General features: G+C 30.7%; 3 protein-coding genes across 3 annotated transcripts; all 3 read left to right on the plus strand.

The window, feature by feature from the left end:
• Positions 1 to 918: 918 nt before the first annotated feature.
• LOC142645604 (uncharacterized) lies at positions 919 to 4595 on the plus strand. The gene is made up of 2 exons (XM_075822202.1): positions 919 to 1242; positions 1306 to 4595. The coding sequence occupies exons 1-2, from the start codon at positions 949 to 951 to the stop codon at positions 4498 to 4500; spliced, it is 3489 nt and encodes a 1162-aa protein (XP_075678317.1). The 5' UTR covers positions 919 to 948; the 3' UTR covers positions 4501 to 4595.
• A 398-nt stretch (positions 4596 to 4993) lies between these two features.
• Positions 4994 to 9607, plus strand: LOC113791599 (uncharacterized). The gene is made up of 2 exons (XM_075822143.1): positions 4994 to 5283; positions 5350 to 9607. Exons 1-2 carry the CDS (start codon positions 5047 to 5049, stop codon positions 9133 to 9135), a joined length of 4023 nt encoding a protein of 1340 aa, XP_075678258.1. The 5' UTR covers positions 4994 to 5046; the 3' UTR covers positions 9136 to 9607.
• A 583-nt stretch (positions 9608 to 10190) lies between these two features.
• LOC142645586 (uncharacterized) lies at positions 10191 to 13723 on the plus strand. The gene is made up of 2 exons (XM_075822144.1): positions 10191 to 10474; positions 10543 to 13723. The coding sequence occupies exons 1-2, from the start codon at positions 10238 to 10240 to the stop codon at positions 13660 to 13662; spliced, it is 3357 nt and encodes a 1118-aa protein (XP_075678259.1). The 5' UTR covers positions 10191 to 10237; the 3' UTR covers positions 13663 to 13723.
• The last annotated feature ends 4 nt before the right edge of the window (positions 13724 to 13727 follow it).

Consider the following 13727-nt stretch of genomic DNA (forward strand, 5'->3'; position numbering starts at 1 on the left):
AAAATGATGACCAACCTTAGGACACCTTCCAAGTTAAAATTATGCGGAATAAAACTCTAATTTTTTCACTGAAATTTTTGTTTGTTTGTTTGTTTTCATCATTTTTGTTTTTCGTTCGTTGTTATTGAGATTTTTTTTCAAATTTTGTTTTTCTCTCTCTCTCATTTAGAACATTCGAATTATGGGGAAACCAAAAAAATTTTCTTGGTAAGTTTTTTTGTGTGTGTGTTTGACTTGAACTAAAAAATTTTCAAAATTGAAATGATGAGTCTTGGATACGCTATTCAAATATATGCATTTAATATAAATGATTAAATGCATCAATGTCGAAATTCTTGCCCTCTCTGAATTTATATTTTGTTTTTTTTTGTTTATTACTTTGAAGAGATTATATTATTTATAATTTTTTTTACTTTAATTTTAGCCAATCAATGAATAATATGGACGAATTATTTTGGAAAATTTACGAATCCGGATATATTCAATGAATCAACAAGTCAGTTTGGAATGAAAAATGGAATAGGAAAAGAAGAAACCCAGAAGGAGGATATCCAGAAATAATATTTTGTCAATATTATTTGAAAAAATTAATTTTTCTAAATAAAATTTTAATTTACAAAATTATCTAAAAGCGAACTGATTTTTTTTTTTTTGGTTTTTGTTAACGAGAAAACATTGATAGTGATATTATAGGAAAGATTTGAAAAAATGTTTCAATAATCTATATTTACTGAATTGGTTGAAATTAATTGATTCCATTAAAAAAATTTGAACAATGTATTTTTCGTATAGAAAGAATCATAACAATACATATTTGATTGTTATCGAATTTTAAAAAACGAATTATTTCGATGGAAAAAAATTTTTTTTTTGTTCGAATTCAATTCGTAAAATGTTTGAAATTAAATGTAATAATAACAATAGTGAAAACAAAACATAAAAATCAGAATGAAAATGGATAAAAATGTTTATTTTATTTTTGTTATTTTTGTTGAACAAGAAACCATGAAAACTATTATGCTTTTGAAAATTAGTGTTTTATTTTTCTATTTTATTCGAATGATTGTTGCAAAGGATGATCAAGATAAAAAGTCACTTGATAGAAATATGATACCATATAAATCAGTATATGGTGTACCAAGCAAATGCAAAGGAACTTCCGACCATCAAACGACCGAAGAAAATTATCGAACTTGTCAAATAAATGCCATTGGAAAATGGCAAATAGAATTAGAACATTATGTAAGCTGATTCAATAATTATTGTTCAATGTCAGATCATAATGTTTTTTTTTCTTAAACACAGTACACCGATAGTTGGAATTTTTGTTGCTTCGTATATGATGTCTTAACATGCGAAACCAAAGTGTTGTATGAATGTGATCCAGAATATTCCGACCGCAATGACAAAGAAACAAGAAGATTGTTTGATAAATCATGTCAACCAATCGTGGCGAAAAAACCTTGTGGCAAGAGTGAGGGTGGAGGTGATAATTGGATAGCAAAAGGATTAGCAATTGCTGCAGGAGTCGGAGCATTCTTGTATTTGTTATACGACTGTATTCAATTTTGGCGAAAAGAGTATAACACAGAATTAATGGCAAAAAAAGCTTACAAAGCAGAAAAATTTCAACAAAAATATGAAAAGGAATTCATTCGCGCGGTTTATGACCATGAAGTTGAATTTCAAGATAAACAATATTTCACAAATGCTCCTAAACAAACAAGTGAGAATGGAGAAGCACAACCAATCAAAAAACAAGAAACAGCGAAAATGTCGAAAAATGATTTGAAAAAAATCAATAAGAAAATCAATTCACAAATCGAGGCAGATTCGAAAAACGATCCGAGTTTCTGGGATGAGTTCAATAAAGATCAAGAAAAATATAAACAACCAACCGGTTTTAAGACGAAAGCTAAAAAATATTTCAAAAGGTTATGGCCTTTTTCGAATGGCAATAGTGAAGAACAACTGAAAAGAGAAGAACTGATCCGATCGGAAGCTCGTCGACAGTATGAAAATATCCGAAAAAATCGATTAGAATTGGACAAAATATCAACAGGGAATGAAAGTACGATTGAAGAAATAAAGGACGATCCAATTTTGGCAAAAATGATCCCGACTTTGAATCAAGAACATCTCGATGTTTATCGTGAAACAATAAAAAATACAGACTTTCCTGAACCCGGAAATGAGGATCAGCTGAAAGAATGGTCGAAAAACTTTATAGACACAAGGAATAAATTTCGAAATGAATTTGACAAAAAGTTTGAAATGACATTGTTAGGGACTACAATTGGAGAATCTGATAAAGGATCAAGAAAAAATGGGAATTTGTTGAAAAGCTCAAGGCATGGATCGAAAAAAACAGAAGATGAACCAACGAAAATCTTAAGAAGTGATTCGTACAAAGATAAAAAGGCACAAACACCGGTCAGCATGATAAGGACAGAATCAACATCGAAACCAGCAGAAAGTAAAACGACCGAAATTCTATCAAGTGATTCGTCCAAAGTTGAAAAGCCATCGAATCTCAGTTTAATAGACGAACAACAATCAACATCGAAACCAGCAGATGATCGAAGCACAATAATTCCATCAAGTGGTTCGCATCAAGTTAAAAAACCAGATTCAACAGTCAGCAGTGTAAGCGATAAACAATCAACATCGAAACCAGCAGATGATCGAATCACAATAATTCCATCAAGTGATTCGCATCAAGTTAAAAAACCAGATTCAACAGTCAGCAGTGTAAGCGATCAACAATCAACACCGAAACCAGCAGATGATCGAAGCACAAAAATTGTATCTAGTGATTCGCATCAAGTTAAAAAACCAAAAACAACAATCAGCGAAACTACATCTGTAAATGAAGATATCAGTGGCCAAGAAGAGAAAAAATCAATTATGAAATCGTTAAATGATTTGAAAGATCAAGACAATAAACCTTCATCTGTACCATTGAAACAAAGAAAAAAATCGTTGAGCAAATTAGCAAATTTTCCAACCACCACAACCGAAACATCTGAACCAGAAATCGAAATACCAAAATATTCGGAAATAGCAAAAAAAGCATACGAAGAAGGAATTAAATATCCATTTAATGATCTGATGGATGAACATTTAGATTGTGTAAATAAATGGAAACTTAAAGAGGCAGAATATAAATACAGGTTGAATGAATTGGAACCACTAGCAAAAAAAAATTCAGAGAAAAATCAACAGTATCAAACACTCAAAAAAGAATATGAAAAAAATAAAAGTGAACATGAGAAAAAAATAAAAAAATTAAATGAACAATTAGCTATTGAAAAAAAATTAATGACAAAAGATATAAAGGATAAAGATAAAAGAATTGATGAACAAGTTGATCGGTTTGGAAAGGAAAAGGAAAGAAAAGAAATATCGAATGAAATTATATTTGATTATAAAAAACCTGGTATTAGAGGAAAGCTTAAGGGTATCATCAAACCGATACAAAAAAAAAAAGATGAATCGGTCAACTTTCCATTGGATTATCGTGTTGAACCAATATTAACAGAAGATGAATTGCACATTCTAAATCAAGGAATCAAACCTGAAAATTCAGAATACAGAACTTCGGTACTTCAAAAAATGTTGGAACTTCAGAGTGCAGCTGCAAAGGATAAATCCAAAACGAAAGAGGCAGTACTATTTAGAGACGACCATGTCAGACCTTTATACAAAGAAATGTTGGAGGGAGATGATATATTTGATGAAAGGGAAATTAAACCAGTCCTGATTGATGATAAATATGATCAGGACAGAAATTATTTACATCAAATGATTGATACTTCGCAATCAGAACATAAAGATTATCGAGTTTATATACTTAACGAAATTGAAGAAATCGAGCGATCTATACCTCTTACGGAAAGCGACCGTAATGTTTTAAAAGAATTCATTAAAATATTTAAAAAGAGATTATCTTTTGAAGGGGAAAAGCCTGAATATCCTTTATCTAAATTTAGGCGTGAATATGTGCCTGGTCCAAATCCAAATATAAGTGCAGAACAAGAAGATTTTCTGTACTTTGAATCAATGATTAAACCAAGAATGTACAATAGACCAGTCGATTATTATGTTTGGTTTTTCAAAGAACTTTATGCAACTAAAGGAAAATATTTTTATGATCCTTCACATCGTCGGTTTGCTACGATAGATAAAAAAAAGAACAATTTGTTATTAGGAAATTTACTTTCGGAAGCAATATCTCATTCAGCAGCAGCACGCAATAGAAAAGGAGGATCAATTTCAAGCCAATTACCAACCGTAGCGATGAATATTGCAGAAAATACGGACATGACATCCAATCAACAACAATTAAAGTATGGTGATCAACCAAAATCATCATCATCATTATCTTCAACACAAACATCGTTGCCAAAACGAATGCAAAGATCAGTGAATCAAGCAATTTTACAAACAGCAACACAAATGTCTGAACATCAATTTACTGATTATAGCCAACAATTTTAAATGAAAAATTTTTTTATTTCATTTCATATTGATATTTCAAAAAAAAAATAACTTAAAAATAAAATTTTCACTCGCTTTTCTTTTCTATTTTAAAACGGTTTTTAAGATTTTTTTTTCCAATAATGATTCGAAGATGAAGGTTTTGCAAACAAATTAAACATTACGTAAACATTTAATTAATTAGTTAAGGATATTATTTTTTTTGTAATTAAAAAGAATTTAATTAATTAATTAAATTGTAAAATTCAAAAAAAAAAATAATAATAATAAAATATGGCCATTAGACAAATAACAAATAATGTTAATTAACATTTCAATGTTGACATTTTCTTTTTCATAAATTCTTTTTTATCGAATTTGTTTCAAACAATCAAACAAAAAAAAGATTAGAAACAATACGATTTAAATGAAAGTCGATTGAAACAACAAATAAAAAAAGTTCCCGAATTGAATCCAATAACAATAGTGGAAACAAAAAAACATAAAAATCAGAATCAGGAAAAATGATTGATTTTATTTTGTAATTTTTTGTAAACCGAGAATAAAATGAAAACTATTATGCTTTTGAAAATTAGCCTTTTATTTTTCTATTTTAGTCGAATGATTGTTGCAATGGATGTTCAAGATAAAAAGTCACTGGATAGAAATATGATACCATATAAAACAGTATATGGTGTACCAAGAAGATGTATAGGAATTTCTGATCTTAAATCTACCCACAAAAAATATCGAACTTGTCAAGTAAATGCAATTAAGAAATGGCAAATAACACTTGAACATTATGTAAGTTGATTCAATAATTATTGTTCAAATCAAATCGTAATATGTTTTTTTTTCTCAAACACACAGTACACCGACAGTTGGAATTTCTGCTGTTTCGTATATGATGTCTTAAAATGCGAAACAAAAGTGTTGTCTGAATGTGACGAAAACTATTCCGATCGCAACGATAAAGAGACAAGACGATTGTTTGATAAATCATGTCAACCAATCATGGCAAACAATCCTTGTAGCAAGAGTGAGGATGAAGGTGATGATTGGTTATTAAAAGGATTAGCAATTGGTGCAGGAGTCCTACTATTCTTGTATATGTTATACGAATGTATCAACTTTTGGAGAAAGGAGTTCAACACAGAATTAATGGCAAAAAAAGCTTACAAAGCAAAAAAATTTCAACAAAAATATGATAAGGAATTCATTCGTGCGGTTTATGACCATGAAGTTGAATTTCAAGATAAACAATATTTCACAAATGCTCCTAAACAAACAAGTGAGAATGGAGAAGCACAACCAATCAAAAAACAAGAAAATGTGAAAATACCGCAAAAAGAATTGAACAAAATAAAAAATCAAGTCCATTCACAAATCGAGGCAGATTCGAAAAATGATCCGAGTTTCTGGGATGATTTCAATAAAGATTCAGCAAAATATTACGTACAACCAACCGGTGTGAAGGCGAAAGCTAAAAAATATTTCAAAAGGTTATGGCCTTTTCCGAAAGGGAATAGTGAAGAACAACTGAAAAGAGAAGAACTGATCCGATCGGAAGCTCGTCGACAGTATGAAAATATCCGAAAAAATCGATTAGAATTGGACAAAATATCAACAGGGAATGAAAGTTCGATTGAAGAAATAAACGACGATCCTCTTTTGGCAAAAACGCTCAGGACTTTGAATCAAGAACACGTCGATGTTTATCGTGAAACCATAAAAACTACAGACTTTCCGGAATCTGGATCAATGGATCAACTGGAAATATACACGAAAAATTTCAAAGATACCAGGCAAAGGATGCGAAATGAATTTGACAAAAAGTTGGAAATGAAATTGGATGAGCCTACAATTGAAGGATCTGATAAAGGATCAAGGAAAAATGGGAATTGGTTGAGAAGCTCAACGCATGGATCGAAAAAAGCAGAAGATGAACCAACGAAAATCCTAAGAAGATACAAAGATAAAAAGACAAAAACACCGGTCAGCATGATAAGGTCAGAATCAACATCGAAACCAACAGAAAATAAAACGACCGAAATTCTATCAAGTGATTCGTCCCAAGTTGAAAAGCCATCAAATCTCAGCTTAATAGACGAACAACAATCAACATCGAAACCAGCAGATGATCGAAGCACAATAATTCCAGCAAGTGATTCGCATCAAGTTAAAAAGCCAGAATCAACAGTCAGCGATGTAAAAGATCAACAATCGATAACCAAACCAGCAGATGAACAGGTCACCAAAATTGAATCTAGTGATTCGCAGATAGTCAAAAAACCACTAGCTAATATTGAACAATCGACATCGAAACAAACAGAAAGTCAGAAAACAACAGAAGATGAATCAACGAAAATCCTAAGAAGTGATTCAGACAAAGATAAAAAGGTACAAACACCGGTCAGCATGATAAGGACAGAATCAACATCGAAGCCAAAAGAAAGTCAAACAGTAGCCGATAGTCAGAAAGAACTTTTGTCTCAATTCAAAAAACAAGAAACTACATTCAGCACTGTAAACGAACAACAATCAACACCGGAACCAACAGTAAGTCAAGCGACCGAAAACCAGAAAGAAGTTTCGTCCCAAGACAAAAAGCCACTAGCAAAAGCCAGCGTTTTAACTGATATTGAACAATCAACACCAGAAAGTCAAACGGTCGATAGTCAGGAAGAACTTTCATCACTAGTCAAAAAACACGAAACTACATTCAGCAGTGTAAACGAACAACAATCAACATCGATTAAACCAGTTGATGAACAAGTCACCAAAATTCCGACAAGTGATTCGTCCACATATGAAAAGTCACAAACTACATCCAACATTTCAGCTAATGATGAACAATCAACATTAAGCAAGTTAGACAAAACTATAACAACAAAACAAGAAGAATCAACAAATTTTCCAATCACCACCACCACCACCACTACTACTACTACCGAAACATCTGAACCAGAAATCAAAATACCAATATATTCGGAAATAGCAAAAAAAGCATACGAAGATGGATTTAAATATCCATACTATGATCTGTTGGATGAAAGGGTAGAACTTATGAATAAATGGAAAATTAAAGAGGCAAATTATAATTACAAATTGAACGATTTAGAACCACTATCAAAAAAAAATGTAGAGAAAAATCATGAGTATCAAACACTCAAAAAAGAATATGATGAAAATCTAAAGGCATTTCTTAAACAAGCAAATGCTTTAAATGACAAAATAGATGAAGCAAGAAAAATAATGAAAAATGATATAAGCGAAAAAGATAAAAGAATTTTTAAACAAATTGAACGGTTTGGAAAAAAAAGAAATAAAACGGTGAAAAAAATTATAAATGAACATATTCAGAATCCGGGTTTTGTTGAAAAGTTAAAGAAATTTTTCAAATCAAAAGACAAACCAACAAATGAATTCAACTTAGAACAATTCGAATATCATATTGAACCAACATTAACCGAAAATGATATTGAAAATGATTTATTAGAGAAATTTGAAGAACAAATCGAACAACAACAACAACAATCAAAATTAACATCATTTTCGGAAAATGAACAGAAAAATAAATCTGGTTTAGAAAGAGTGGTTAAGGGTATTTTCAGAATAAAAGATAAAAAAACAAATGAATCCTTAGTGGTGTTAGATCCATTAGAATATCGTATTGAACCAATATTAACCGAAAATGAAAGGTACATTCTAAATCAAGCAATCGAACAAAGTTCGGAAAATAAAGAATACAGAACTTCGATTCTTAAAAAAATGCTGGAACTTCAAAGTGCAGCTGCAATAGATAAAGCCAAAACGAAAGAGGCAATACTATTTAGAGATGACTATGTCAAATCTTTATACAATCAATTGGTGGATGAAAAATTTCCAACCGATAAGAGTGAAATTAAACCCATTCTGACTGATCAGGACAGAAATTATTTACATCAAATGATTGATACCTCGCAATCAAAACATAAAGATTATCAAATTTATATACTTAACGAAATTGAAGAAATCGAGCGATCTAGACCTCTTACGGAAAGCGATCGTAATGATTTAAAAGAATTCATTGAAATATTTAAAAAGAGATTATCTTTTGAAGGGGAAAAGCCTGAATATCCTTTATCTAAATTTAGGCGTAAATATGTGCCTGGTCCAAATCCAACTATAAGTGAGGAACAAGAAGATTTTCTGTACTTTGAATCTATGATTAAACCAAGAATGTACAATAGACCAGTCGATTATTATGTTTGGTATTTCAAAGAACTTTTTACAACTAAAGGAAAATATTTTTATGATCCTACACATCGTCGGTTTGCTACGATAGATAAAAATAATAATAATTTGTTATTAGAAAATTTACTTTCGGAAGCAATATCTCATTCAGCAGCAGCACGCAATAGAAAAGGAGGATCAATTTCAAGCCAATTACCAACCGTAGCGATGAATATTGCAGAAAATACGGACGTGACATCCAATCAACAACAATTAAAGTATGGTGATCAACCAAAATCATCATCATCATTATCTTCAACACAATCATCCAATACGGATTCGTTGATAAAACGTGTGCAAAGATCAATGAATCAAGCATTTTTACAAACAGCAACACAGATGCCTGAACATCCATTTACTGATTATAGCCAACAATTTTAAATGAAAAATTTTTTTTTATTTTATTTTCATTGATATTATTAAAAAAAAATTTACTAAAAAAAAAAAAATAAAATCGATAAAATTTTCTCATTCATTTCTTGGGCACTTGGTCCCACTTGTAGTAAAGAAATAAAGGAATAAGAACATTTATTGTTGTTGGAAAATGTATTGCCTGGCTATTTTAAATGGTATTTACCGACCACGTTGTGAGATGAAAGTTTTGACCGGGTAATTAATCATTTTTTTTGGATAAATTTGTTTCAGTAGACGAGTCGAATCTGTGAATGGTTTTGGAATTTATCGAATGTCAAATTTTCTTCATATGCATATCTGTTTCAGAGATAGCATTGAGATTGGATCGATTGTTGATTCAAGCGTAAGAATTGAGTGTTTCCCATGAATAATTAAATTGCTACGTACTGCCGTTTAATGGAGCCATGAATGGTGACGAGTCGAGATGTTGATTATCAAATGAGAGTAAATGTCGGACTTAATACGTTCGCTGCCGAAGTTTTAAAAAAACACTTTGAAATACAGCAAATGGGCGACGCATATATGCGTCGCTGGTAGCGAACGTTTTAAGATCAAATGTTGTCAAGAAAAGCTCAATTGAACGTTGTCATATGTGCACAGCAAAACACGCAGTATTGAATAAGTGAATATGTTCGAGTTGTTGTTACTGTAGGAAACAAGTTTAATGGCTTGTTTTCTATGTGATAAACCTGGTCATTTTGCTATCGTTTGTAGAATATGTCGATAAATGACTAATAACTTGATGATAAACAAGATGATGTTGATGATGTCAATTATAATGGATCAAATTATTATTATTTTTTTGTTTTTAAATTTTCTCTTACAAAACTGTTACAATAATGTTTTTTGATGTCAGAATAATTCATCAAATTATTATTATTTTTTTTTTTGTGAAATAAATTCGAGAAAAAAACTGCTCAAAACAAAAAGATTAGAAACAATACAATTTAAATGAAAAAGTTCGGAATAGAATCCAATAACAATAGTGGAAACATAAACATAAAAATCAGAATCAGGCAAAATGATTGATTTTATTTTGTAATTTTTGTTTTTCGTGAACGAGAATAAAATGAAAACTATTATGCTGTTGAAAATTAGCCTTTTATTTTTCTATTTTAGTCGAATGATTGTTGCAATGGATGTTCAAGATAAAAAGTCACTGGATAGAAATATGATACCATATAAAACAGTATATGGTGTACCAAGTAAATGTACGGGAAGGTCTGATCATCAAACAACCGAAGAAAGATATAGAACCTGTCAAATAAATGCCATTGACAAATGGAAAATAGAGATGAAACATTATGTAAGCTGATTCAATAATTATTTTTCAAGTCAAATCATAATATGTTTTTTTTTCTCTCAAACACACAGTACACTGAAAGTTGGATTTTTTGCTGTTTCGTATATGATGTTTTGGAATGCGAAACAAAAGTTTTGTATGAATGTGATCCAGGCTATTCCGACCGAAATGACAAAGAAACAAGACGATTGTTTGATAAATCATGTCAACCAATCATGGAAAACGAAACTTGTTACAGGACTGTGATAGAAGAAAAAAGTGATGATACGATATGGAAAGTATTAGGAATTGGTGCAGGAGTCGCACTATTGTTGGGTTTGATATACGACTGTGCTCAATTTTGGAGAAAAGAGTATAACACAAAATTGATGGCAAAAAAAGCTTACAAAGCAGAAAAATTTCAACAAAAATATGAAAAGGAATTCATTCGTGCGGTTTATGACCATGAAGTTGAATTTCAAGATAAACAATATTTCACAAATGCTCCTAAACAAACAAGTGAGAATGGAGAAGCACAACCAATCAAAAAACAAGAAACTGCAAAAATGTCGAACAAAGATTTGAAAAAAATCAATAAGAAAATCAATTCACAAATCGAGGCAGATTCGAAAAATGATCCGAGTTTCTGGGATGATTTCAATAAAGATCCAGACAAATATAAACAACCAACCGGGTTTAAGACAAAAGCTAAAAAATATTTCAAAAGGTTATGGCCTTTTTCGAACGGGAATAGTGAAGAACAACTGAAAAGAGAAGAACTGATCCGATCGGAAGCTCGTCGACAGTATGAAAATATCCGAAAAAATCGATTAGAATTGGACAAAATATCAACAGGGAATGAAAGTTCGATTGAAGAAATAAACGAAGATCCTCTTTTGGCAAAAACGCTCAGGACTTTGAATCAAGAACAGGCCGATGTTTATCGTGAAACCATAAAAACTACAAACATTCCTGAATCCGGAAAGAAGGATCAGCTTAAAGAATGGACGAAAAACTTCAAAGACAACAGGAATAAGTTTCGAAATGAATTTGATAAAAAGTTCGAAATGACATTTGGAGAGCCTACAATTGAAGAATCTGATAAAGGATTAAGAAAAAATGAAAATTGGTTGAAAAGCTCGACGCATGGATCGAAAACAACAGAAGATGAATCAACGAAAATCCTAAGAAGATACAAAGATAAAAAGACAAAAACACCGGTCAGCATGATAAGGACAGAATCAACATCGAAACCAGCCAAAAGTAAAACGACCAAAATTCTATCAAGTGATGATTCGTCCATAGTCAAAAAAACAGAGTCAACAGTCAGTGATGTAAACGAGCAACAATCGACATCGAAACAAGAAGAAAGTCAAACGCACGAAATTCCATTCAAGAAAGCCGATGAAACAAAAAAGAATTCTAAATTGGAACAAAATTTTGCAGAAATTCAAACGAATGAACATTGGACTGAAACCGAAAATCCACAAACAGACAACGTTGCAACTTACACAAAAAAAGATTCCGAAAATAAATTAAGTGAAATTGAAAGGTCATTGATCGATTTAAAAGATAAAAATAAAGATGATGAACTTTCATCTGAATCATTAAGAAAGTTGGACAACAAAACTATAACAGCAAATCAAGAATCAACAAATTTTCCAGCCACCACAACGGAAACATCTGAACCAGAAAACAAAATACCAATATTTTCTGAATTAGCAAAAAAAACATACGAAGATGGATTCAAATATCCATACTATGATCTAGTGGATAAAAAGAAAAATCTTGTGAATAAATGGGAAATTAGAAAGACAAAATATGAAAATCAAATGAAATACACGATACCACAAAAAGAATATAGGGGTTTTTACGACGATTGGCTCATAAAAAAACATAAAATCGGACGAAAAGCATTTCACAAACAAGCAAACGAATTGGATAAAAAAATTAATGAAGCAAAAAAACAAATGGAAAATGATTTGAATGAAAAACAAAAAGAAATTTCAAAACAAATTGAATGGTTTGGAACAAATCGAAAAAAAACCGAAAATGATATTAAAAATGATTTATTAGAGAAATATGAAAAACAAATCGAACAACAACAATCAAAATTAACATCATTTTCGGAAAATGAACAGAAAAATAAATCTGGTTTTGGAAGAATGTTTAAGGGTATTTTCAAAACAAAAGATAAAAAAACAAATGAATCCTTAGTGGTGTTAGATCCATTAGAATATCGTATTGAACCGATAATTACCGATGAAGAAATGAAAATTTTAAAACAAGCAATCGAACAAAGTTCGGAAAATAAAGAATATAGAACTTCGATTCTTCAAAAAATGTTGGAACTTCAGAGTGCAGCTGCAATAGATAAAGAGAAAACGAAAGAGGCAATACTATTTAGAGACGACTATATCAAACCTTTATACAAACAATTGTTGGATGGAAATCTTCAATCCGATAGAGAAATTAAACCAATATTGACTGATGAGGACAGAGATTATTTACATCAAATGATTGATACCTCTAAATCAGAGGATGAAAATTATCGAGTTTATATACTAAACGAAATCGAAGAAATCGAGCGATCAATACCTCTTACAGAAAATAATCGTAATGATTTAAGTGAATTTATTGAAATATTCAAAAAAAGATTATCTGATGATAAAAAAATTCCTGAATATCCTATATCTAATTTCAAGCGTAAATTAGTACATGGTCCAAATCCAGTTATAAGTGCAGAACAAGAGGATTTTCTGTACTATGAAGCTATGATTAAACCAAAAATATACAATAGACCAATCGATTATTATGTTTGGTATTTCAAAGAACTTTATACAACTAAGGGCAAATATTTTTATGATCCTGCACATAGTCGGTTTGCTATGATAAATACAGAAGAGAACAATTCGTTATTAGAAAATTTACTTTCGGAATCAGTATCTCATTCATCACGCAATAGATATAAAAGATCAATTTCAAGCCAAATACCAACCGTAGCGATAAATATTGCAGAAAATACGGACCTGCCATCCAATCAACAACAATCAAAGTATGGTGGTCATCCAAAATCATCATCATCCTCAATACAATCATCCAATTCGGATTCGATGTCAAAACGTGTGCAAAGATCAGTGAATCAAGCATTTTTACAAACAGCAACACAAATGTCTGAACATCCATTTACTGATTATGGCAAACAATTTTAAATGAAAAATTTTTTTAAATTTTATTTTCATTGATATTATTAAAAAAAAATTACTCAAAAAATTTT

Source organism: Dermatophagoides pteronyssinus, unplaced genomic scaffold (genome assembly GCF_027571235.1).
Source record: "Dermatophagoides pteronyssinus isolate colony J.1.1.1.1 unplaced genomic scaffold, Derpt_VIB-CSIC_2022.12 sq0015, whole genome shotgun sequence".
NCBI lineage: Eukaryota > Metazoa > Arthropoda > Arachnida > Sarcoptiformes > Pyroglyphidae > Dermatophagoides > Dermatophagoides pteronyssinus.